This window comes from Kogia breviceps, chromosome 15 (genome assembly GCF_026419965.1).
Source record: "Kogia breviceps isolate mKogBre1 chromosome 15, mKogBre1 haplotype 1, whole genome shotgun sequence".
Lineage (NCBI taxonomy): Eukaryota > Metazoa > Chordata > Mammalia > Artiodactyla > Physeteridae > Kogia > Kogia breviceps.
The window spans coordinates 61,465,783-61,493,739 of NC_081324.1; the positions used below are offsets into that span (position 1 = coordinate 61,465,783).

A 27,957-nucleotide genomic window follows, 5' to 3' on the forward strand; every position below is an offset into this window, starting at 1 on the left:
ACACACAGGCTCTCCTGTGCTGGAAAAAATCTCCCAGGATGGAGTATCCGGCCCACATCCTCATTCTGAAATCGGGTGTCATGTGTTCACCAAGCTCTACCTACCTGACTGCTGAGCAGGTTCCTTTCTCAGCAACAACAGAAATGAGTCAGGACAAAACTCCAGACCTTCTCCACGCCGGTTCTCAAGTGCATGGAAAGCCAATTCATCTGAGAGAACAAGTCACTCTACAGAGCGTACAGCTAGGGATGGAGCCGAGGGCTGCTTGAGGCTCCTCCGGTTGGAATGGACACAGCGCACTGGGCACGTGCCCAAAGAGGGGAGGTTCCAGGCCAATTATCAGGAAGTAGAAAGAATACCAAAGACCTCCAATATGAACAGGAAGTCGTTTTGTCCCTGCAAAAGGCCCACAGAGGGTTAAAAAGTAAGATAATGATGAGGAATCAATGTCCCCAAAACTCGGTACCTGTGGGAGGATGCAGGACACAGGTGCAACACACACCTGTAAATAAGTGAACTCCTAACAAAGCACCGATACTCCGACCTAAAAGCCCATGGGCTCTCCCTTAAGGAGCAGCAGTAACATCTGTGCTACAGGCACTTGTCAGAGGCAGAAACCCAGCATCTGCCCTTCCTACCCTGCCTGTGAGCGAGAAGTCCACGTCTGGAGATGGGCCTCGGAGCACAGGCTTGGCCCCAGCAGAGCTGGGGACACGAGGGAACAGTTGAAAGCAGCCCCTGGTGCAGACAGTCGGAGCCACCTGGAAGCCCAGGTACCAGCTTGCCAGGTGATTCTACATGAACACGGCACTGAGAACCTTGGCCAAAAGCAAATGCATCCCTTTGTTGCCTGGGAGAATCTGAATTTTTATCTTGTGAATAAGACAAGCAAGGAAATAGCTGTGGTTCTTTCATTTACTGAAGCGATTGTCAGAGTGGGGTTCACAGTCTCTAACCGCTTCCTCTTCCTGAGGATAAATACCGGGAACCAACTCCAAGCTGCAGTGGGAAGAATTGCTCCGCTTCAGTGGACTCGGAATTCTTCACGTAACTACTTCCCTCTTTGACCTGGCTACTTAAATGCTTGGAGTTTCCTAGGAACCCACCTCTGCTAAAGTCTGCAGAACCTTGGGAATTTTATCTCTGGATTTATCTATCTTCTATGCTATGTATCATGCTATATATTATTAGATGGATAGAAGAAGCCATTTTACATCCTATTTGGAATAAAGAGAGATATAAATAAAAGATCAAATATATTTAATTAAAAATTGTATAAGTATTCTGTATGGAATTTTTGACATTCTTGAAGGCACTGAATTATTGAAGGCTGGTTTCACCAGTGTAACCAGCATCGTCCTATTAAGTTTGTCCTGTGGAATAAACTGGGAGAAAGTAACATTAAAATTAATTTCCAGGGCTTCCCTGGTGGCGCAGTGGTTGAGAGTCCGCCTGCCGATGCAGGGGACGCCGGTTCATGCCCCGATCCGGGAGGATCCCACATGGCGCGGAGCGGCTGGGCCCGTGAGCCGTGGCCGCTGAGCCTGCGCGTCCGGAGCCTGTGCTCTGCAACGGAGACGCCACAACGGTGAGAGGCCCGCGTACCGCAAAAAAAATAAAAATTAAAAAAAAATTAATTTCCAAAATATAAAAACAGCTCAATATTTAAAATAAAACAATCAGAAAATGGGCAGAGGACCTAAATAGACATTTCTCCAAATAAGACATACAAATGGCCAACAGGCACATGAAAAGATGCTCAACATCACTAATCACTGGAGAAATGCAAATCAAAATTACAATGAGGTATCACCTCACACCGGTCAGAATGGCCATCATTTAAAAGTCTATAAATAATAAATGCTGGAGAGGGTGTGGAGAAAAGGGAACCCTCCTACGCTGTTAGTGGGAATATAAATTGGTGCAGCCACTATGGAAAACAGGATGGAGGTTCCTTGAAATCGAAAAACAGAGCTACCATATGATCCAGCAATCCCACTCCTGGGCATATATCTGGAAAGATGAAAACCTTAATTCACAAAGGTACATGCACCCCAATATCCATAGCAACATTATTTACAATAGCCAAGATATGCAAGCAACCTAAATGTCTATCGACAGAGGAATGGATAAAGAAGATGTGATACATCTATACAATGGAATATTGCTCAGCCATAAAAAAGAATGAAATAATACCATTTGCAGCAACATGGATGGACCTAGAGATTATCACACTAAGTGAAGTCAGAGAGAGAAAGACAAATATCATATGATATGGCTTATATGTGGGATCTAAAAAAATGATACAAATGAACTCATTTACAAACTCACACAGAAGTTACCAAAGGGGAAAGGGGAGAGGGAATAAATTAGGAATTTGGGATTAACAGAACAGATACACACTACTATATATAAAATAGATTAAAAGGTCCTATTGTATAGCACAAGAAACTATATTCAATATCCTGTAATAACCTATAATGGAAAAGAATCTGAATATATATATATATATATATATATATATATATATATATATATATAACTGGATCACTTTCCTGTACACCAAAAATATTGTAAATCAACTATACTTAAATTTACTGAATAAATAAATAAATAAAACTGGGTGAGAAGAATACGATGGACAGTATCACACGCTTTTCTCTGGCTCAAACACTGTAAGAGGTCCCCAGCACACCCAAACACTACTTTAGCATCTTAGCTTCTGTATAAATTTCTTTTTCTCCAGATCCCAGTCACCAGAATTACTATAAAATAACATAGCCATTAAAATCATACCACCTATTCACACAGAATTCATCATATTATATTTGGATAATGTAAATTACTTGCAAAGAAGAGCCACAAGCCTTCAAACTGCTGAGCGGAGGAATATTATTTCTAAGGTGTATTTTCTTTCCCTAATTTTTAACCCAAACTTATTCAATGACAGGAAATTAAAAGGTAACCATGCCCCTGGCAAGTGTAAGCCAAGGCCCTTATTTAAGACTCTCCATTCATTCCAAAAGTTTTAGGTCCAATCCCAGTTCTCCTTTCCCCCCACCCTTTTTCAACACCCATGAGCTCTGGGATACGGTTCCCTGAATACAAAACTTCCTGCGTGAGGACAGGTCACACCTCTGTGGGAGACATGGCACCGTAGCCATCAAGCAGCATGGTAGTTCGGGAAGAGCCCTGAATCAGAATCCCAAACTGTGGAATTCTCCTCTGTTGGCTCTGCCACTTCTTACTTGGTGGTTTTTGATGAATTATGCAACTTCTCTTCAATTCGATTTATTCATTGGTAAAATACAAAAGAAAAGAAATGAAATGAGCTCCATGCAACCCATAAGTATAGTTGAGACAGACAAATTAGATCACATATGATGCTTTTAGAAATTATAGACTTCAGAAACAAATTTATGGTTAGCAAAGGGGAAAGGTTGGGGAGAGGATAAATTGGGAGACTGGGATTGACAAACATGCAGTGCTATATATAAAATAGATAATCAACAAGGACCTGCTATATAGCACAGGGAACTCTACTCAATATTCTGTAATAATCTATATGGGAAAAGAATCTGAAAAAGAATGGATATATGCATATGTGTAACTGAATCAATGTGTACACCTGAAACTAACACATTGTGAATCAACTGTATAAATATAAAAGAAAAATTAAATTAAAAAAGAAATTATAAACGGCAATGATTAATTTTTCCAATTTTTTCCATGTTTCCACAGATACATATCTGATGGGTCCTTACACAAAATAAGGGACCCAAGGGCATTGCCTACAGCATGACTAATTTACAAAATTGGTCCTAACAAAATTCACACTGTCTGTAGGATTCCACAGTGAGGATGAAAAGAGGGAAGAGATATGGGGACATATGTATATGTATCACTGATTCACTTTGTTGTAAAGCAGAAACTAACACACCATTGTAAAGCAATTATACGCCAATAAAGATGTTTTAAAAAAAAAAAAGAAAGGAAGAGGGAAGGGAGGAGGAGAAAGAAAGGGGGCGGGAAGGAAACACACTCGGACACTTAAGAGTCATAAAGAGCAAGGGGCGGTCTGCACACACGCAGTCCAGGGGGAAGAGCTGTGCTGGGCAAGGATTAGGTGGCAGAAGCACACGCTCGGAAGAATTTAACACCCGGGCACTGACTGGACTTCGTCCCGACAAATGAAACGTTCTATAGGCAAAAAGACGAAAAAAAGCAGTGCCAAGTTCCAGAATATGGTAGAGACACTGTTTTAACAGATTTCTTGAAAACCAGGCTGCTTTGGGGAAGGTCTGTGTGATGCCCCACGTTCTGGCTTTATTTTACAGTATTCTCTCCTTGCAGATATTCAGGCAAACCCTGTGAATTCCTAACTAACTCATTCTCCCCTTTCTTCTCATCCCCTGGACCTAAGTAACCCCCTTCTTAAGTTGTATCCATTTAAATGCACACAAACACACTCCCACACATGCACACACATGTTTTCTTCCCCTTTCCATCACCACCCTCAGGATCAAAAATTAATAAAAACATGCTAAAGCGCTTGATATGTTAAGATCCCCCAAGGATATCGCTTCCTGATCCTTTATTACGAACAGGAAATACAGCTGCATTAACCTCCGCATCCCCCCTGCCCACTCCAGACGCACAAACAGACGCGTACCCTTTAACCGAGAGCTGTACAAGTCAGAACAGCTTCAGATAAACTGCGCTCAGAAGGTCACAGGTGACACGGCCCCACCTGCACATTTCAGAAGTCTCAAAAAACATACAGAGGGGCTTCCCTGGTGGCTCAGTGGTTGAGAGTCTGCCTGCCAATGCAGGGGACACGGGTTCGAGCCCTGGTCTGGGAAGATCCCACATGCCGCGGAGCAACTGGGCCCGTGAGCCACAACTACTGAGCCTGCGCATCTGGAGCCTGTGCCCCGCAAGAGAGGCCGCGATACTGAGAGGCCCGCGCACCGCCATGAAGAGTGGCCCCCGCTTGCCGCAACTAGAGAAAGCCCTCACACAGAAACGAAGACCCAACACAGCCATAAATAATAAATTAATAAATAAATAAAAACAAAAACAAAAAAATGCAGTTGTTGGCCAGACGTTGCCTCAAAGACACGCTGCGTATTAATGACGCCCAATTAAAATCAGAGCTTTCCGTAATGCTCCTCCCCATTCTCTTTAGTTACATAACATACAATATACATTTATACATATTATTTATATAGTAGCAAACTTTAGTTATTTGTGCTGTTATTCCTATTATTGACATGATGTTACACTTATATACACTGATTCAGATTTCCAAGTATAATCTCAGAATTAGATTGTAAACTCCTTGAGTTTAGAGACATTGGTTTATTTACATTTCTTTGTATCCTGAGTCCTAACTTGACAAATCTCCAGTAAAGACCTCCGAGGTAACGGGTATACTGAGAATATAAAGAGAACATAACTGTCATCATCACTATTGACAGAATAACTATATCACGTGTCTGTGGCACAATTAGGTACCTAAGCGGATGTTTTGCTGCCATTCCTGAATGACAGCATGAAAGGACTTGGCTTGGGACGCTCTGTAATGTTCAGGACTATATCATTCATATAGAAAATGCATTGTCTAATATTATCTATGTACTTACATAAGGGTTACTTTCTGACTTTATACTTATGGTAGGGCACTTCCCTTTCTGAAATCTTTTCTCCCATGCTTTGGTCCCACCCCCATAATGAACCTCATTGTCAGGGTGAAGAGTGTATTTTGGTCTCATCATTAAGTTCTTGCACTAGTGCTGCTTTCCTTTCCAGTACGTTTGATTTTCATGAAATTGGATTCCATCAACCTCCTTTCCCCCAAATTCTTGTTTTTTCATAACTTAAACTCCAACAGTACTCACAATAAAGGGTTACTTTAAATTATCTTTATTTTTCTAGAAAATAAAAAGGATAAATGAGTCCAAGTAAATGGGGTTAGTGGGAACTGTCTAAAAGGCCTTGAAATGCCACAGTTGGAGCTGTTTTGGAGAAAGAAGCTCCCTCTGGTGGAAACAGAACCTTGTCTCTGGACGGGTCACATTACACAGCCCAGAACTTGGGGTGTCTTCTGAAGGTGTGAGGACGAGGAGGAGGAGGAGTCTGGTGTTGGTATTTGGATGGTCCATGGCAGGTGGGAAAACTGGAAAAAAAATCCTGAACCACTGAATGGCCTGTCTTCAATTAAACTGCTCTCATCACTGTCCCTAACCCTCTGGGGTGACTGGCCAGCGGGAAACTGAACGGCGAGGTGCAGGTACACGTGGACACTTGGAGATTAGATGATGCCACACAACTCACACGCTCCCCAAATTCAATCACAAGGCTCCAGGAAGGAGGAGAAAGAACAGTTGCAGACCAAGCCCAGGAGCTGTGAAAGGCCCACACAGATCGGAGGAGGGGCGTGTACTGGGCAGCGTGGCCCTCAGCCCAGGGAGGCACAGAGATGTGATTTCAGAGCAAACCAGCCCATAGAACCCATCCTGCATTCCAGACACTCACTCTCATTGTTTCTAAAGGTCAGTGGGTTTTTTAACTAAATAGTTCGAAATGGAGGAAACCGTGATTTCGTCATTGTTTATTTTCCAGTATTATCGCCCCGCATCTGTGGTCTTTTTGTGTTTAGACTAAATTTGTTCATTTTCCCACTCTGTCAGTTGTATGGATCTTCTTAATGTGGGAAAATGATACAAATTTTTGTTGCTTGAATACCACTTGTAAAAAATATAAACGTTATATAATTTGGACAACTGAGTAAAACATCCTGTAAAGAACTCATCTACTTGTTTCATCTTCACCTCGTTCTCCGACAGTGACATCTGTGCAGGCACTATCTATATTGACACTTTGTGCAAAATGCAGCTACATCAAAACTCATACCTGGAACTGAGCAGAAAGAGTGTCTACGCACCCATTTTAACCATGCCCCCTCTGTCCTGGTCAAGAGGGCCATATTCCGAGCTCCTGGTAGGCAAGCATCCCCTGTCCATACATCTATTTCACACTACTCCTTAAAGGCCAAATGTTCTCTCCAGGAAAGACGCTGTCCCACAGGAGGAAGGCAGTGCAGGTCACCGTGTTACCATCTCCCCCAAGAGTTACAATATGTGTGTTCATGCAGGCCAGTCTGGAGGGGTGTGTTTGATGGGGCATCACTGCAGTGTCATACTCTTTGGGAGGCAGGAAAGGGATGTGGGAAATAAAACCCACAGCAGTTGCCATGCATTGATTGTAAATCATCACTAGGAACCTCGAGCTAGTGACTCAGGGACCACAACCAACCTGCTAAGTTGAATCAAATGTATAGTTAAATGAGACACAGAAAATACTTCTTTAGTGTATTCTTCTGCTGATACCTTTGGGTTTCAGTTTTATTAGCATGCTGGCTCTAACCCCAACACAGTTCAGCAAAAAATGTTTTGGCAAAAGAGGGGCATATACTAGAGACAAGTTTAATCAGCTAACTCGAAGTCCAGCCTGATCCCATTTCCAATATGTTTTGCTGTTATCATCCCATATTTGTATAAATGAATAGCTGATAGGGTAGATCAACATTTTGCATGAAACTGAAAAGCAGAGTTTAGAAATGCTTGTCTCCTGGAGCCCAAACTGAGCCAAGTAAATGGTGACTTGAAAAGGTGGGGCGTCTACGGCCATACACCCTGAATGCGCCCAATCTCATCTGAAAAAGTGGTGAATAGCTCCTTCCTGACACACACACACAAGTATGATTATTATTAGGGCTGTCAGATTTAGCAAATAAAAATGCAGGGCATCCAGCTCAGTTTGAATCTCAAAAAAATGAATAATTTAATTTTTAATAAGTATGTTCCATGTAATTGGGGACAAAATTATACAAAAAAATTATTTGTTACTTATCTGAAATTCATATTTAACTTGGCCACACTTTATTTTTTTCCAGTAATCACAATTATTACATATACATATGTATGTATGGACTGTAAATAATTTGATTGTCATTTTGTCAGAAAGATTCTGTCTCTGTGTAGGAGAGAGGGTGAGAGAGAGAACACATCTATAGGTTAAACAAGACTTGAGAATAAGAAAAATTCATGAAATTCATGGGGAAAAAGTATCCACTTTCTCCCAAACTATATATACTTCCTGAAGTAAACAGAGAGCTTACTGATTTTTTTAATAATCCTATCGTAAGCGAAAACTGTCTCATCAATATGTTGGTACTGACGTTATCCAAGAGTTCTGATAATCCTTTCATAGCTTTCATAATTAGGATACATCAGAGCCATAATTGGGGATACAAAAATGTAGGATACAGTTATATATATATACACATATGTATAATTATATGTTTTATATATATATATATAAAATCTGACAAACATCTGGCAAATTAACCTAAACCTCTTCCTCGTTTGTAAGGTGGGAAAATACTATCTCTTAGGATATTGTGAGTATTATAAGAAATAATCAAGTAAAAGGTCTTTGTGAAATGTGAAACTAAATAGCATTATTATTACATTAATGAGTCATTTAAACACTGAAAGCTTAAAAAGTGCAAGCTTCTTCTACAGCCCTCCTCTGCACCATTCCTGTAAGGACACTAATACCCAGCACATCCAGAGGTAGATCTGTGTCCCAGGTTTAAAATTCTAGGCCTTTAAGAAAAAAATGCAGAAGAAACACAGCTAATTGCAAATCAAATATAGGGAACACTTCACCAGAGAAGTTGTGACAACTTTACAGAGGCTTTCCTCAACCACACAATTGTCTAAGATATCTTAATATAACTCACGTTAAAGAAAATTCTAGCCACAATTTTAGGAAACCCCTTGCAAACAGTATGACAGTTCTCCCCTCCTACTTCAAGCTCTATGTCACTAGAACCCTAAGCCCCAAATTCTAGTGCAAAACATATACAGTTAACTCTTGTTGTTTGCAGTAGTGATGCTCTATGACGTTGCCCTGAACACTGAATGGGCTACTACGGGGAAATACAGTAGGTTCCTGGGAGCCTCTGGTTACAACATTTTCATCAGCCGATCAATACTTAACCTGTTTAAAGACACCTTATTCAATAGATTCATCAACAGTGAACTCATGGCCAACAGCACCGTGACCCCTGCTTGAACCCGGTCTCTCTGATAAACGTACTTTCTCCATAAGGCACATCCCAGCCTTCTTGTTTTTTTCCATTTTTTTAAAAATTGAAGCATAATTTATTTACAATGCTGTGTTAGTTTCAGCAGTACAGCAGTGATTCAGTTATATATTGATATAAATAGATGGATGGATATTCTTTTTCAGATTCTTTTCCATTATAGGTTATTACAAGATATTGAGTAGAGTTCCCTGTGCCCTACAGTAGGTCCTTGTTGGTTATCTGTTTTATATATAGTAGTGTGTATATGTTCATCCCAAACTCCTAATTTATCCCCCACCTTTCCCCTTTGGTAACCATACGTTTGCTTTCTATGTCTGTGAATCTGTTTCTGTTTTGTAAATAAATTCATTTTTAGATTCCACATATAAGTGATATTATATATTTGTCTCTCTCTGACTTACTTTACTTAGTATGATCATCTCTAGGCCCACCCATGTTGCTGCAAATGGCATTATTTCATTCTTTTTTATGGCCAAGTAGTATTTCATAATATACATATACCACATCTTCTTTAACCATTCATCTGTCAATGAATATTTAGGGTGCTTCTGTCTTGGCTATTGTAAGTAGTGCTTCTATGAACACAGGGGTGCATATATCTTGTCAAGTTAGAGTTTTCATCTTTTCCGGTTCTACACCCAGGAGTGGGATTGCAGGATCACATGTTCAGCCTTCTTGCACTTAGAAGCACAGGACAGCACTTAGCACTACGCTTGGGGACATTTTAAACAGCAACATCACCAACACAAAGAACAGAAACGTGGTACACATGGCACTAGCTAGACTGCAAACAGGACACTTGTTCACAGTCTGAGCTGAACCCAGAAGGAGAGCCTCGCCTTGACCTTCCTCGGTTGCACATGAGTGGCCAGCAACTCCAATCCCCTGCCGCTCTGCTTGGGTCCGACAATGACCATGAAAGCTGCGTGACCATTATAATTTTGGGGTCACAAATAAATTTAATTCACAAATACAGAATCTGCCAATGATGAGGGTCAACTGTATTTAGACTTTAGAATGCAGTCTGAAAAGTTAAACTTATCCTTTAGTATTACCAAATGGAGAGTAAATTTCTGGATTATAGAGCTATGTTGTTTACTTTTGCTTTCTGTTGTATTACCAGTTCTTAACATATTATTTGCAAAGAGTAAATGCCTCATAAATATATGTCACACGAATGAGTGAATGAATGAATGAATCAATCAGTAAATACTTCATCCTGTCCCCCACTCAGTGTAAGTCTATCTTTCTGTGACAGATGATCCCAGGAATTAATGCAGGGGACTCGTTCACTGAGATTCTGTTAGGGTGTTACATACAAAGTCCAAAAAACAGCAAAACTCCGGACTACAAATATGTTTAAATTCCCCGGGTAACCATTCTCTAATCATCCCTCCTTCCAACGAGCCGCTGCCCCATTTCCAAACAAAAAAGCCTAGCCCAGCCCAGCTTTCAGATGCTTGGCCTCCTTTCTCCCTTCTGCTTGTACGCAGCCGATGAAAGGCCTTTGTAAAAGCTCTGGCTGCTGAATATTTGATGAGCAGCATCTGGTTGAATGACAGAGCCCGTCACTGCTATTTAAAGACAGGTGCAGCCCACCAGCCCCCATCACCATTGTCAGCTCATCATATGAACGAGTGTTTGCCCAACACTTGTTTCCACGAACAAGCAGCCAGCGGCGACCAGCATGCATGATCATGCCTGCCAATAAGCTGGCCATTGAATGAGCCTGGCAGCAAACAGATAATTAATCCTCACCTATCACGCAGTCCGCTAGCGAGTAACTGTGGAACAAAGGAACAGCAGAGGCAGGCGGTAAGGCCTCCGTGACCGGAAGACCCTGGTCCTGCGGCTTCGGTGCCCATCACTCCGCCATCTAGACCCAGCCTTGCTATCACCCGCTTCCCCTGCTCGCCTTCTGCCTCTCAGCTGAGAGGAGCAGTGATGGATCTCTGCAGCCTCTGCATGGCCAGGTCCCTCTGGGGAGGCTGAGGCCGGAACCTTACAGACTAATGGCTGCCGGGTAATCACTCAGCGCACTTCTCAAGAACGCTGAGGAAGTTAGGAGGGGAATTGACAGGATCATGTTGAGTAAATGGGGCTCATCTTCAGGAAAATTGTGTGTTGCTCTAAAATGTGTTTTCTTCTCCTTTTTTTTTTTTGCAGGACCACTGCTAGCCCCGCACACCCATGGGACCCCTTCCCCTAGAAGCACACAATCCTGTTTTTTCCGTCAGCACAAAAGGGGCCAAAATCCAGCCTTCACGGGCCCTCCTGGCCAGGGCCCTGTGTCAGCAGGTCTTAGATGACCAGCTCGGGCCAGGGACACAGACTGTGGAGGGAGGGAGGGCAGCAGGGGGCCGGGGAGAGGGAGAGGCTGGGGTGCAACTCGGTGATGGCAGAGGCTCAGACGACCCCACAGGAAGCTCCGGAGCTGAGACAGGACTGTCCCAGAACAAAGCAAGGAGACCCCACCATAACCAGTCATCAAAATGGGAGCCACATCTACCACCTGGAGGGACCCTCACTGCTTGGGACGGTTCTCAGAGACGGATGGACAGGGCCGTGAGCCCTTGGCCACCATCATGCCAGACAATGGAGAGAATCAATGCCTTGATCCTAAAGAGGCATGTGTGTGTGTGTGTGTGTGTGTGTGTGTGTGTGTGTGTGTGTGTGTGTGTGTGTGTGTGTGTTGGGGCAGGGTCTGGGCAGAGCAGCTCAGATCCGCTGTGCGGCATGGGGACATCCCCACCCAGGCAGCAGCACCAGCTTGACAGGTGCCCCTGAATCTTAGAAGAGCAATTTTCCTCTTGCAGAGGCCATTAGATCCAAAGGAAACCGATATGATGCAGAAGAGAAGAACAGTCCTTTGCACCCAGTTGCCAATGGACCCTGTAACCCTGGTCATGGGTGGCCAGGCTGCAGGGGGACAAAGAAGAAGAGGCCACTCCAGGACACACACATGCCCGGACTCCAGGCTGTCCTCCTGCAGGTCTGGGGCTCTGGGCAGGGCTCCAGGCCAGCCCACCCTGTATCACCAGCATCATGGGCGCCAGGCCAGCAGAGGGGGCAGAGAGTGGCCTTCCCCAAATATTCCTTAAGTTCACAGAGTATTGGCAACTTGAAAGACAGGATATATATTTAGGCAAAACTAATTTGAAAAATAAATGGAGTGAGAATGGAAAGGAGGAAGGAAGGAGAGGGGATGAGGAGAATGGAGGGAGGGGGTGTGCTCAACGGTGAGCTGGGTGTTCACGAGGACCAGTGTCACGGTCACCAGGGGCACCAGCGCCCGGCCGGCCACCCACTACAGATGTGCAGTGATGCTCATTCAGTGAACAAAAGAAATCGAACACATACTGTGTTTCAATATCATGCGACATAACCTATTGAATGAGATCAAGAAATGTGAATGGTCTTTTAGTCAATACATAATAAATGAATAATTTTTAAACATTCAGAAAAAAAAATTATCCTTGGGATTCTCTTCTCTGCTTAATGCTGAGCAAATATCCTAAAAGGTGGTTTAAAGGACAATAATTGTCCACTTATATTATCATAAGGCAGCTGGATTACATGCAAAATCCCTCCACTTATTTTCACTCTGTATTAATTTTATAATAAAACCAGTCAAAGGTAGGAAATGCCTCAGTCGGTAACTGAATTATTTATATTAGAAGCTTTCACTCATTGGATCAAATTTTTAAAATGTTCATTTCAGGAATTATTCATGAACCTCTGTGTGTTTCTCAGCTTCTTTGTCTGTAAAATATAAAACAATATGAATTCCTATCTCACAGGAGTGTTAGGACTCAGGGAGTAACTGTCTAGAAAGCTTGGGGAAGCTGCCCGGCAAAGAGCAAGCATGTGTTATCTACTTATTTTTCTTCCAATGAATAATTTGCACTGTTTGAAAGCTAAATGTAAGTTGTCATCTCAAAGGGTTCTTTTGTATAAATCTGTGCAAATACATGTGGGTCTGTTTAAGAGAAATAGTTACCCACGAAGTAAAGCCTAGACTCTAACAAGTGAATCCATCAGAAATCAGTCTCGTCCAGACTTTGAAGTAAGTCAACTTCAAAACTGCAATAAATTGACTTCAAATACACACAGAAGCAAATTAAATCAGTTGAACCCTTTCAAAGGGAAAATTTTTTTTTTTCTTGCAGTACATGGGCCTCTCACTGCTATGGCCTCTCCCGTTGCAGAGCACAGGCTCCGGACATGCAGGCCCAGCGGCCACGGCTCACGGGCCGAGCCGCTCTGCAGCCTGTGGGATCTTCCCGGACCGGGGCACGAACCTGTGGTCCCCTGAATCAGCAGGCGGACTCTCAAACACTGCGCCACCAGGGAAGCCCCGGGAAAATAAATTTTTAAAGGGAAGAGTGATGATCTCCTTCTCTGGGCTCTTTAACCATTGTTCAGCACAGAGCACAGGGAGGTGTGTCCATGAACTTGATCCCACTGGCAGACCTCTTAAGGTTCTGATCAAAACCAGCACCAGGACTCAACACAGGAGGAAAGCAGGACTCTGAGAACCGGAAGAACCTGCCCTCGATCGTGCTGTTAATTCACATCCTGGGGCCAGAGAGACTGTGCCATTCACCACACAGCGTCCAACTACCCCGCACAGCATTGACCAGGCACAAGTAAATGTTTATCAAGTGAGTAAACAAAAGAAAAGTGATTTGAAGCGTGAATCAGCAAATTGACATCCAGTCCAGGTGACCCCCTTCCCTGTCATGACAGGCAGCCTCTAAATAACAGGTGAGGCCACACTGCAGATTTGGTTTATTACAGCCAGATAAAGTACAAAGTTTAGGACTTGTGAAAACCTCTCCTTAGTCATATAATAAAACGACCCAATGTTTCCTGAGCTGAGAATTATATGTGTTGCCTCAAAATTCTTCTGTGTCACTGAACAGTCTTTGCCAAATCCAAAACAACCACCGCCCCCTCAAAAGGACAGATAAAGTAACCTAAAAGACCTATCACTAATTTATTCAAAAATTCAAGAAACAAGCAGCTAATCATTTTGGTAGCATTCTTTTTTTTTTTTTTGTGGTACGCAGGCCTCTCGCTGTTGTGGCCTCTCCCGTTGCAGAGCACAGGCTCCAGACGTGCAGGCCCAGCGGCCGTGGCTCACGGGCCCAGCCGCTCCGCAGCACGTGGGATCCTCCCGGACCAGGGCACGAACCCGTGTCCCCTGCATTGGCAGGCGGACTCTCAACCACTGTGCCACCAGGGAAGCCCCTCTGGTAGCATTCTGTTTGGTCGTGAGCTGATATTGGTAATAGAACACCGACTCCAAATAATTTGTTCAATTAAATATTTTCTTGCCTTTTGCTTTAGGATGACATAATAAACCATAGCAGTAATAAGCCTAATGGTATAAAGACTAACAGTGTTTTCAACAAAAACCAGATGCAAGCAGTTTAAAATATCTGCTACTATTTCCTCTCTGACGTCCAAACACGTCTTTACAAGTTACAGACCTCTTTGCCTCTTCATGTCGGCAAATGGAACATCATTTTTCTTTTCTCAGGGAGTCTTTAGTGATTCTGGTAAAGTGTATCCTGGGTCAGAACCTCAGGGCAAGGCCCTCTGGTGGTTACACACACATAACACACACACACACTCGACTCCATGATGATTACAATTTCCTCTTAAACTAGGGCTCCTGTTCAGAGATGGAGAGAAAATATTTTTCCCTATCATGTTGGAATAACTTTGGCAACAATTTACAAAAGTGAACTTGACCTGCTAAAATTTTACTTGCTCACAATTGTCCTCAAAGCACAATGAAGCCTCTCCATTACCACCCGTGTCTAATTCCACCCCCTCCCAAATGTTGAAAGAGATCCCAATAATGAGAAAAAACTACCTTCTTAACAACTTTTGAGTGTAAACAAATACAGAAAAGGAATTGCTACCTTGCTCAAAATAACAGAGCAAAGTTAATTAGAAAAAAAAAATATTTCAGAGACCCACTCCTTTCCTAACAGGGAAGAGAAAATCTTCTTCATGAAACCCCGTATTGAAAAATATTTGGAGGACAAATCCTGAAAGTTTCATCCTTTTGTTTTCCTTTGGCAACCTGACCGCCTCAGCCGAGGGCTGGACCCACATCTGTGTTTCACCTGCTCCGGAAGGACCTGGCCTTTGTAACTGAACAGGGAGACTTAAATTAAGAAAGACCCACCCAGCACCCAAAGCCCTTCCCTTTCCTCCACCACCGGGAGTTCTGTTCTCACCTACTAATATCGTCCGATTTCAGAGAAGGCTCCCAGTGAGTATGGGTCCTCGGACTAGAAGACAGCTTTGCTGTTAGAAATAATTACCCTCCTTAGACAACACTCATCTCTGCTCCTCTGACATGTGTGTGTGTGTGAGTGTATGTGAAATAAACATTTCACATGTGAACTGATTAGATGATGATGCTTCTAAGATATCTTTGCTGTAGGTCAACGGCTAATATTGCCCAGCAAGTGTTGTAGTTTTGACGTTTGCAGAATTCGTTTTCAAGCAGCCGCCAATAAGTAAATGACTCTCCCCCCAAAAGAATGAAGATCCTCTTACCCATCCCAGCCTGCAGGAGGGCACATGAACAAAGATAAGCTGCAGGCAGGACCAAGCAAGCGATTTCCAGCAAATCCCAGATTTCACACTGTAGCCAGATGTGTGTCTCTCACCCCAGACCCCAGACACTTTATTGATAAAGTTAGAGCTGTTGTTTATCCAAAGTGCATGCAAGGATGTAAACCTTTCTGTTGAAACCAACTGAAAAAGACTTGGGACTCAGCATTTACAAAATCAAAATCTAATAAAGTATGGTCAGGTGCAGGGAAAGGAGCAGTCTATCCCAGCTTTATGAGGAAGGCACCCTCTGACCCATGGAAGGGCTGGTGAGGTGGGGGGTGAGACCAGGAGATCAGGAGTCTAGACCAGCCCAAATGTGACTGAGTCTCACTAATCTCCTTGGTAGGAGGAGGAAGCACCCACACCAGCCCCTCACTGTGCAGTGTTCCTAGTTGGTTAAGTGGATTTATAACCCAGTGGGTTTTGTTTTCATTCCAGAATGGAGGGGGTCCTGCCTTTTCAATGCATGATTTTTCTAACCTCTAATTAAATGACTTAGCACACAGGGAGTGCTTACAACAGTTCCTGGCACATAGGAAATGTGACACACTATTAGCACCCTCAGTTCACGGATCTCTGCAGATACTCCCTCTGAGCCTCTGGTCTGGGCCAGGTAGACGCAGCCTGACTCTCGTGGTCAAGATTCCCCAGTAGATCGAGCTAATCAACACCTCCTTCAGGATGTTGCCTTCTCGCTTCCGCATCTCATTTTGCCTGACATCCCAGATCTCGTCTATCCACACAAACCCATCATGTCCCATGTGTTCGTCATTCGTGTGTATCAACCACGGTGCTCTCGTGCCAATAAATCTTAAACCTCCTCATCCATCATGAGGAGTCACTTTCAGACACTTTGTTTTATACTAAATACTCTGGGTTTTGTCTTTTTCTTTTCTAAAATTGACATGACTGACTTCATCACCAGTTTTTCCCTCATCAAACTTGACTCCAAATACTATGAGATCAGACCCTCCTTAAAAGGACAATGGTTTGCCACCATTGAGCCTATTTAAGGCAAACTCTAAAGTCAGCTGCAGAGGACTAATTTGAGGTCAGTTCCAATGACAGCGTCACTGGAATACATCTATGGCTTCCAAAGACAACCTCTTTGAAAGAGCTACCATTCAATGAAATACATAAGAGCCACGGGAGGCCATGCCAGTGAAGAACCATGTTTTCTTCTCATTGTAATCCTCCACAAACCCAAACATAGTGTTCCGTGAAGGGCAGTCTTTCAATGAACATTTGTTGAAAGAAATAAGCAATCACACTTAATAAGATGTATTTTCTATATAACATACACGTATGTCATCAATCTGCACTGACACAAATGAAAATGTCTCCTTTAAACACACCCATATTATCTCTCCAGACCCTTGTGCCCAGGGCCTGGTAATCTATCAGCCAACAAGTATTTATTAAGTGAGTGGGTTTCCCTCCACCCTTGCAAAACCTGAGAATGGTGTTCTATCCTGGGCATGAGTCAGACAACACAGTGGTTAAAAGCGTGGCCACCCACACAGTGCCCGTGTCCTGGGGCTTGTTCTTACCCTGCCTGAGCTCAGGCTTTGTCTGTAACATGAGGATTTCTGATAATAGTTTTTAATAATAATAGCAGCTCCCTCAAAAGGTCATTGTAGGAATTAAATTAATTGATGCCTGTAAATAATAATACATACTTAGTAGGCAGTGCCACTGGCTCTCTAGTAATTGGTTACTTAGTATAAATATACTTAACAAGAAAGGCTGGAAATCACACAATTCTTAGCTGATATCTAAAGAGCACAAGGAAAAATCTTGAGGTTAGGACTAGCTACGAGATTGAGATTTCTAAATCTCTGACGTTCAAAGTAATAATGCTGTACCTCAAAATAACAGTCATATTGTCATGAGCCAGTATGTAATGAGTATATACAGTATATGGACTTCTTCCACATCTCGTACGTTTTACCACTTACATTCCAGCCAAAGAAAATACCAGCCCTCCCACCATACTGGCCGATGGGGGTACTCATTATACATAGGTATAGGGAACCTAACATGTGTCTGGTTGAAGAACTTAATATCTCATCAACCTGGTATATTTGGACCACCTGAAGTTAATTATATATTAGTTCCTATTTAATGGAGTGAAGTCTCAATTTAAATGCAAAGCATACTGCTAACTGAACAGCAAGCAAAGATTTACTGCCCTTCCTACAGTATCACAGGCTTAAATAAAATGCCTAACGTTGTAAGGAAAAGCATAGAACATTTTGATTTCTTCAATTACTCATATCCCCTGATCCCCAATAAATCTAAAATAGCAAACTCCCATAGCCTATCCCCCTGCCCCGAGCTTCTGTCCCCAGAGGAGAGACAGGTGTAGGTGATGAACTGTTCTGTGACATTTGCTCTCAGGGTGAGAGCCTGGAAGGCCAAGGGGCCAAGGAGAGCATCCCAGGAGCCGAGAGAGCTGCCTGGGTGGAGAGACTCCCAGCCCAGGGAGAGGGGCTTCGCTGAGACCCCCTGGGCACTGTGGGATGCACTACACCAACATCTGACTCCTGCTGAGAAATCCAAGGAGAAAGAAGAGAGGGAGGAATTGCACACTGACTGATGGCAGATTCAAGGTGCCTCTCCTCCGGGCCCCAAGTGTGCATGCCTGCGAGTGTGTGTGCGCGTGTGTGCGTGTGCACGAGTGTGTATGTGTGTGTACGTGTGTGGCAGAGGCCCTACACTGCCAGGCAGAGCGGATGCCGTTGGGTTCTCCCAGATGACACTGGACTTTCCTATCTGTTTGTGAGAAACGAGTATCAACAGGAACTTGAAAGGCCGAGTGTGTGTGACCCCAAGGCCCCCTGCAAAGCCACACAGCCATCACCCTTCCAGGCCCATCACCGTCTGCACGGACACCACACAGGCATCATCCTGGACCACATGGCCCAAGCCCTGGACCCCACCAGAAATGCCCGGCCTGGGTGCCTCGAATCACAGATGTGGAAACGCCGGATGAGGAGTCCTACATGTTCACAAAAGTCATATGGGGGCCTCCATCCCTCGAGTCCCTGTGCGTTTTCAGACACAGCAAATAAATGAGGTTATGAGGTCTCAGCCACGCCCCTCAGGAAGGACGGAAGGACAGGACACACAATCCCAGCCCTGCCCCCAGGTACCGACTGGAAAGATGCCCGCGGGTTCCCTTTCAGCTGTTGGTCTCTCAGCGCCTGGGAGGGGGACATGGCAGACACCTGTGTGCAGTGACGCTGTCTGTGCTCTGACCTTGTGACACTTTGGTGATTCAGGATATTTCTCCCCACACACAGGAGATGCTCTTTGCCTCTGATTTCACGTTTCACCCATGAGTTTCCTGACCGTGTGACTCCCTGTGCTCCAGGCACAGACAATGGGCCACTGACACACACAAGGACTAAGCTGCACATCCCAGGCCACCATCACTCCTACAGAGACCACTGGGCAGAGCAGGGCTGGGTAGTTTGGGAAGAAGGCAAAGCCAGGCGTCATAAGTATGAAGGGGAATCCCACTGACCTGGTTTCCAGGTAAAACAAGGGAACACCCTGATAGAAAAGCAATAGATCATTTAATGGAGTACTAACAGGTACTCATTTTTAAAGCACTTAATGCTAAATATGTATGAAACCTTCTTTCTTTAAAACATGGGCTCCCAGCCATGAAATAGGAGTCACCTGTATGTTATCAACTTGGTTCTGAGGCCAGAAGCTACTCCGTTTAAACGTCTTTGCTTATGTTGGACTCTAGGAATGAGGCTGGAGTGGGTGGGGTCCCATAAACAGCATATTTTTGGTCTGATGAGGATTTGTATAGACTCACATTTCTCTAGCCCTTCTTAATTTTGTGTATTAAGGATTTAAGTGACTTAGAAGAGCTATTATTTAGATTCTTCCTAAGGCAGGAAAATCAACATAGCATCTGCAGTCCTAACCATTAGGATGAATGATCAAAAGACCCACAATCAATGTCATAGTCAGGGGGAGAATAGGAGAGATAAAGTCATGATTTTATGCTCTGTTTACACCAAGTCTTTACTGCTTTTCCTGAAGAGTCAGCACCATGAGCTGGTAACCCGGAGCCATGGCCATCCCCAGGTCAAACCCAACTTTCCATCGCTTCCGGTAAACATACGGCCATCACACTCACTAAGGCACGGGGCACGGTCCTTATTTCTTGTAATGGCATTGTTTTGAAAAACAATTAATTATGTCAACTCAGTGCGGTTTAACTTCTATCTTTGTGGAAGAACTTCAAATGTGTAAATGTACCTACCAGACCAGGCGTCCGCATCAGAGCCTCGGGAAACAGAGGCACTATTTCTTTCTATGCCTTCAGGTGCTTGGAGAGCAACACGGAAGGGATCTAAAGGTCTGCAGGAACACGCTTCAGAAACAAGAAGTCGAATCTCTCTCTTTCTGTACTTGATTGAGGCACACGTGACAGCTCTCGGCTGACACGTGAAGGAGCCACGCACGACCACACCCGGCTTCCTCCCCAGGTCTCCTGTTCCGGGGCTCAGAGACCTCTTCTCCGCCCTCCACCTCCTTCTCCCCAGCAGAGAGAATACACAAATCTGTGCCACTGCTATCACCCCATCTGCCTCACTTTAATGACGGCACACTGAGTTGCTCTAAATCAGCCAAACCCTTCCAGACTGTCTGCAAACCTGCAAATACAGGCCTGCCGGGGAACCTGTATGGGGAAGACAGCTGTGTGAGTGACAAAAACATGTCACCACCAAGTGCCACACCGCTCTACTGCTGAGACGTGTGACCCTGCTTCCCAACGGACGGGCATCTCTCCCATCAGATAACGACAGCCCTGCGGAGCCCCCAGACACACTCAGCTGTGGTACAGAGTGGCAAAGGTCGCTTACCTTGCATGGTGGCTTTGGTTGGTTCTGAGAACAGGGGGATGAGCAGGAGGTAGATGAGGTAGACGAAGGAGAGCCCATTGTACCGGAACGCACAGGCTGCGGGGGGAGAAGAGGGGAGAGAGGCGTTAGTGACGGACAGCCTTAGGCATCACGGCATCAGGCGGCATCTCTGGAGCAGATCTTCAAATAGGAAGGAAAAACAGAGCATCCGTTCTGTTCCCATCATTACTTGGAGCGTGATGAGAAACAGGAATTAAAACGCATGGTCCCTGCTTTTAGAACCCAACCAAGAGGGCAGCATCGGCGTACCTGATTGAAGGCAGCCCCGAAATACGTCACAAAGTAAGCTGGGCAAATTAAAATTGCTACGGAAACATAGGCATCGGGGCTGTGAGGGTCTGAGGCGTTCGCCTAAGGCTGTGGATGGAAGAAGAGGTGAGACTGAAGGGGAAGAAAAGAAAAGCTCTGTGGCCGGGCCTGACCCCAGTTATCTGATTAGTCCCCTTCTGTTAAGGAAGGCTCCCAGGCCCAGAGACTCACCCACTCCCTGGCTGCTCCCAGCGAGGAGGTGACGGAGATAAAACTAAACTCAGGCCCCAAGTGTACGCTTCTTGCTCTGCATATCTCGTCTTAAAGGGAGCACGGCAGGTCAGAGGTGTGCTCCTTCCCTTCCCAAGCTCCCCTTCCTCATCTATGAAATGGGTCTAATAGCCGTCTCTGACTCAGAGGCTTACGGTGAGGAGTGAAGGCTTAAACGCTTGGCCAGAGTCTTAGACCCGGGAAGCCCTCAAAAACGTGAGCAACGGGCTTCCCTGGTGGCGCAGTGGTTGAGAATCCGTCTGCCGATGCAGGGGACACGGGTTCGTGCCCCGGTCCGGGAAGATCCCACATGCTGCAGAGCGGCTGGGCCCGTGAGCCATGGCCACTGAGCCTGTGCGTCCGGAGCCTGTGCTCCGCAATGGGAGAGGCCACAACAGTGAGAGGCCCGCGTACCACAAAAAAAAAAAAAAAAACGCGAGCAACTGTGGTGAGGATCCTCGTTACCAGACAGGGGAGAGGGTGGTGTGCAGCATACGTGTAGAAAGAAAATGAGCGCAATTAAAAATAAACTTATTGGATGAATTAAAGAAAGGCTGAGGGGGGGGAGAAGGAGTAAGTATGCGTGTGTGGATGAGATCGGTTTAACGGAGTCACAGGATGGAGAAGTGCTGGAACAAAAGTTAGTCGGAGAGAAAGTGGAGAGAATGTGGAGCTGAAAGAACTAGTCCCTGACCATCTGGATCAGGAGAAAACATTTCAGAAAGAGTAATCTGAAGACTGCACATGGGCTGGACTGGTGGGAAGGGAAGCTTCAGTGTTGCGGCAACAAGGTGTTGCTGCAGAAACAGCAGCAGAAACAAATGGTGCAGAAACAACGGAACTTAAAAAGCAGCACGTGAAATAAAAAGGCATTTGGTACAATAAATATGGAGAGGCGTGAAGAGAAATTACACAAAAGTGACTCCAAGGATCACGGCCGCGGTGATAAGGATTCCTGCCGCGGAGGAAAATAAGACATTTAAGGAGAAAGTGGTAAGTTTACCTTTAGACACATTCACGGAATCCAACCATGGGACTCGGCCCTGATGGAAACAGTCAAGGGACAGTGTGGGCAGCATTGCTGCTCAGTGACCCCAGAGGGAAGCGGAGATGGGCCCTGAGCAGAGGGGTGAGCGGGCAGGACAAGAGGGCGTGGACTCTCCAAAGGCCACAGCAACAAGGGGAGGCAGCTGCCTACATGGGGAGACAGGGGGGTGAGATGGGGAAGGGAAAATGGGCAGGTACGGAAGAAAAAGGCAGCAGAAAATTGAGGACAGATAGGAGAAAAACCGGGGAAGTCCATTTTCACCAGAAAAGTTTTCACGGAAGAAGTTTACTTACAACAGAGAGAGGGGTTGGTCATTTGATCATCTGTGAGGGTGTCCAGGACAGCCTCCAGAAAGGGATGCAGACCCAGCAGGGGGATGGGAGTTGAATGACAGGCAAGCAGGGTACAAGCAGGTACAGGGATGCTGTGGGGGGAGGAAGGAATCAACAGAAGTGCTTTTTCATCCCGTGGGGGTCGTGCACATGACCGTAGCTTCGTTTACCACCATGGCCACTCCCAACCTTCTTTATGAAAGACCCAACGCAGGAAGAAACTTGCACACTATCACTGGACAGCAAAATGTATAAATGAGGCAAAATAAAAGAGCAAGAACCCATGTTTGGATTGTCTTTCTAGCTATTTTTTTCTGTCTCTTACTTCTCATCCAGAGTTGTTGTTCCTTAACAACCCAAAAGACATGTGGTTATTCATCCAGTCACTCAGTATTTTTTGAGCACATACTATGTCCTTGGGGCTGACCAGCATCCCTTCACTTTCAGGAGGGGAGATGTATGGTGAACAATAAGCACAACAGAAGACTGCAAGCCATGCTGGAAGATGAGCACCCCGTAAACAAGAACTCAGGGGTGGGGAGTGGCAAGGGGGACAGGGTCCTGGGGTAGAGGAGGCAGCCACTGCATCCTCTAGGAGCACTGAAGGCAGGGCTCACCCAGGAGGTGAGATCCAAGCCCTGAGGTGAGGCGGTGAGGGGGTGACCAGCTACTCCATGAGCAGCAGGCCACGTGGCAGCAAAGCCCCCAGCCTGTCTGACTACCCCTGGCCCGTGGTGGCCCAGGCAGTCCTGGATGAGGCCGGGTCACATGGGCCTTGGGAGGGATCAGAGGAATCAGTGTCCACTCTGTGACATCGACTAAGTGATGGATCTCACCCTCCATCAAGGTTGCAACCTGGCTCCTGCCTGGGCCTGCAGCTCCCTGTCCCACCAACACACATCCTGCCTTCCAAGCGGCTGCCCGGCTGAACAGCCCTGCACTGTGCTACTTCTGGCCTCAAGGCCTTGAAGGCACTGGACCACCTTCCTGCATCCAGCCTGTTCCTGCTCTGCTCCAGTGTTTCCTCCCCCGAACCAGGTGCCTTCCTTCTGCTGGGGGCACCTCTCCCAGAGGTCTTCTCGTTCAGGGTCACGGGCATTTGTCCATGTGTCTGTGACCATCTCTGTTACCTCCGGGGTCCGGGGGACAGGAGGTTCTCAGGCTCACAAAAGGAATAGACAGGAATAAGTGAGTGAAATGGAATGAAAGCCACGAGGGTGCCTGAAAAGGAAACCAGGGTAAAAAGGCTACAGCCTTCCCAATAGCATCAAAACACCACCACCAATGGCACTGCCCCAAATAAACATTTAATCAAGTGGAATGTCACTTTGATTTTAGCCTTGGGGTTTTTAATGTTAATGCACATCGTGCAGCAAAATTACCTAATTCTGTGTATTTCTGGGTAAAGAGAAAACTAGAGCTTACTTGTATGATGGTATCACTTTAAAGAGGGTGCCCAGGGTGTGTCTGCTGTGAGTTCATGTCAGTATCAGCTCACAGGAGCACCGCCCTGTGTCAAGTCCTAACTGTGCATTAACTCACACTCTCACCACCCTCCTTTCACAGACCCTGTTTTTACTGTCTCTCTCTACACATGACAAAGCAGCAGGAGTAGGAAGCACAGCAAGTGGCTGGGCTGAGATTGGAGCCTGGGAGCTCATCCTGAGCCTGTGCCTCCGTCCGGAAGCCTGGCGGCCTCAGCTCCACGTCCTCACCTGCCTGACCCGTCCCCGGGTAACTGTCAGGGGTTCAGGGGGCCAGAACCTTCTCTCCACAGGATGCCTGTCGCTGTTTCAGTTTTATAACTTCGTTCTGTAAGGTTTCATATAATGCACAGTGGAAATGTGTAAACTTAGGAAATTCCCAATGACTAATTTTGCAGGGGGTAGAAGGGAGACCACTCTTGGGTTCTCAGGGCAGAACCTTTAGTTACCATTATTTATAACAAAGTCCCAAATGTTTAAAGAGAAGCAAGGACGACCCAGGGTGGTAGGGAGCCTCTAAATGGTTCCCGTGTGTGATCCCCTGATCCTGAGTGTGGGATGGACCCAGGGGCTCCCTGCCAGTGACCAGAGTCAGTCAAAGTAGCAGAATAGCTCTTGGTGGCTTCTACCCTGGGTGCCCCTTGGTCCCTGAGTGGAGCCAGCCGCCAGGCTACAAGTTGTCCCGAGGAGAGGCCCAGAGGGAAGGAGCCGCAGTTTCCAGCTAGCAGCCAGCCCGCACCAGCCAACGGCCACACAAGTGAGCCTGGAAGCAAGTCCCCCAGAGACCGCAGCCTGACCAGCCTTGGCTACATCCTGACCCGCTTTGACTGCAGCCCGTGAGCGCCTGAGCCGGAGGCACGGGCTGAACCTCTCCGGATTCCCAACTCGCAAAAACTCCGCAGCAGGGTTTATTGCTTTAAGCTGCTAAATGTTTGGGTAATTTGTATGCAACAACAGATGACTAATACCCAACCTTTCACACACACACACACACAAAAATCAAGCCACTTCTAAAAATCCACCTTCGTTTATTTTTGTCTAAAACCATCCAGTTTGATTGATGACAGTGGCCTAATAGCTGAATTTTCTGCTTTATTTTATGTGTGAAGTTGCTACCCAGGAGTCACCCGAGCTTACGGGGACTCTGAATGCCATATCTAAGTGCATTACCCACCTAGAGCAAAATATGCCTTTGAACTTGTCAATAAGGCACATTCGAACTAGAAAAGCCTCAGAAGGCAAACAGCAATTCTCCTTTATCCAGCATAATGTTGTCTTGGTCTAGGACCTGGAGCTCCAGAGCACAGCTCTGCTCCTATAAAAAGCTATCAGATGCTGGTACCCATGCCTCTCGTGGGCCGTCCAGGCTCCTGGACCTCTGTCCCCTACCTCAAGGATTTTATTGTTGACAGTACAATTTTTTACAGTGCAGATCAAGGTGTTCTAAGGAAAAAGGTTCTTCACTTTAGCCAAGAATGCACTATCTCTTCCACTATTTCTACCTGGTTTTAACCATCCAAAATTATATGGAAATTTCCCTCAAAGGATGACAACAGGAAGTTCCCCAAAAAAGAACTTGCCAAGACTAGAGAGCTCACAATTAGAAACTGCGAGATAAGTCATCAAGTGAAGAGCATTATAAACATGAGCGCTGCTATTTGAATTGTAAATAACTGGACTGATTTCATTAACACATTTCATTTTCTAGAGGTGAAAACTGATAGGCAGTTTAGGAAAAACTCTGCAAGTTGGAGAAACGATTGATGTGACTTTGACAGCTTAGAGTTTAATCAATATAGAAAGGGGAAAATCTCTTGCAAATAGGAAATTTTTAAGATGGCCACGTAACATTTATAAAAATACTTGTGTTGCAATACACGTGTACTAGTTTCCCATGTATTACACGATGACGAAGAGGTTTATGCACACTTTAACTTCCATAATGGTTGAAGGTAATAATGTCAATTATGTTATTAAAGGTAAGTGCCCTCAGAGCTGAATATTTTAGCAAAAACGTGTCCTCTCTTCCTCCACACCGTTCAGCAAAGCCAAAGAGCCCCTCACCATGAATGGCCTGCGAAACAACAAAGCTTAAATGTTTAGAACCTCCATTTCAACTGAGTACATTCTAAACACTCTTTATGATCTCAGAATGCTTTATTTATTTTAACAGTTGCCAGAACAGTAGATACACATTATTCAGAATAAGCAACTTCAGTACCAAGAGACAAAATAGTCAGTTCAGTGATTCTAGAATTATTTTGTGTTTACACTTTTAATATTTTTCCTTCTGTGCTCTGAAGCAATCAATGGCTTTTAAAAGGATGGTGATTTTTATAAAAACAGTAATGACAAGAGAAGCAGCTGCAAAATACTTACAATGCAGCAGAAAAAAAAAAAAAACAATTGCAGATTTTTCCTAAGGAAGCAAAACCATCAAAGAAATGAGAGACAGGAAAGGCTGCTAAGTCACCTCATTCATTGTCTCTGTAAATTCTTTCCCCCAGGACATACTCCTGTGTTTTACATCCGGTGAAACTTATAAATGTTTCACGTGGTGATGCTTTAGGCAGCCAACAGGCAAGACAAGATTACTCCCTTCTTTCTTCCTGTATCTCTGACCTCCACATCCAGCGGAGGTCCTGTCCCAAGTGCTTCCTTCAGAAAGTTGCAGAAATTAGTTCTTCAGGAGAGAAGACACCAGATGGTCCCTCCCACTACAGTTCAGAAAGGCAGACATCTGCCCACACACTCTTACCATGAAGTGCCTGCCCTATGCTCCCCGTGCCAACATGAGTGTGTTCACACGTGGGACACAGAGGAGAACAGAAATATTCATCAAATGAGAAAACACATGTAGAAATGGTCCCTATATTTTAACACTACTTTTTTATCCAGAGATGTATGAAAGCTGACTTTGTTCCAGGGAGTCTGTCAGTCAACACTGAATCCATCAGTCACGTGTTTCTGACACTTCAAAAAACAGAAATCCCTCATTACATGAAAGAAACGGTAATTATGTGGTGAAGGTGTTAGCTAAGCTGCAGAGGTAATCATTTTGCAATATACAGATGTATCAAATCAATATATAAACTTACACAATGTTACATGTCAACTGTATCTCAGTGAAGCTGGGAAAAATATATATTGGGTGTTAATTTTATTATAGAAGTTAGTTAAAAGAATGTAATTTTAGAGTAAAGCCTCCAGGAAAACAGGACTTTTACAGGGAACAGAACTTAGAATCAAACTGTTTTAGCAGAAAATCATAACCGTTACTCAGTTTACTAAAAATCTTAAGGAATCTAAGGAAAAATAAGGTGAAATCATCTTATTTGTAGAGGATAAAAGCCTTTGGTCTGAGTTTTCTACTTTTTTTTCCAAACAACCTGGGGTACAATCTGTAAAATATGAGTTGAACCAGATGGTCACTAAAATCTTAGTGTGATTTTTTTTAGCCACATGAGTTTAAAACTTTGTTGCCTTTTTAATTATTCTAAAAGGGTAGGATTCTCTTTTCTATTTTAATTAATTTAATATATACCTGATTGAATATTATTAACAATATTAAAAGTCTGAGTTTTGTAAACTCATCCTGATTGTACACTTAGCAGAAAATAAATTTTAAAGAAAGAATACAGTGCTAACTCTTTTAATATGTCATTCACAATTTTACAAATTATTCATAGAAAGTGGTCATATTTAAAATGCAAATCCCATGCTCAAGCTTGACCGGGCGACCTGATCCAGAGAGTAATAGCACAGACTGTCTCTCATGATTGCAATGAGGAAATAAAGCTTTTATGCT

At 44.6% G+C, this 27,957-nt stretch overlaps 1 protein-coding gene across 1 annotated transcript in view; it reads right to left on the minus strand.

Annotated features, from left to right (window-relative positions):
- Window positions 1-27,957, minus strand: part of PIEZO2 (piezo type mechanosensitive ion channel component 2) — a 345,308-nt gene that overhangs the window by 261,804 nt on the left and 55,547 nt on the right. The window contains exon 2 of the mRNA XM_067014577.1: window positions 20,707-20,802. Coding sequence (XP_066870678.1) covers window positions 20,707-20,802 — 96 coding nt within the window. The remainder of the gene's footprint in view (window positions 1-20,706; window positions 20,803-27,957) is intronic.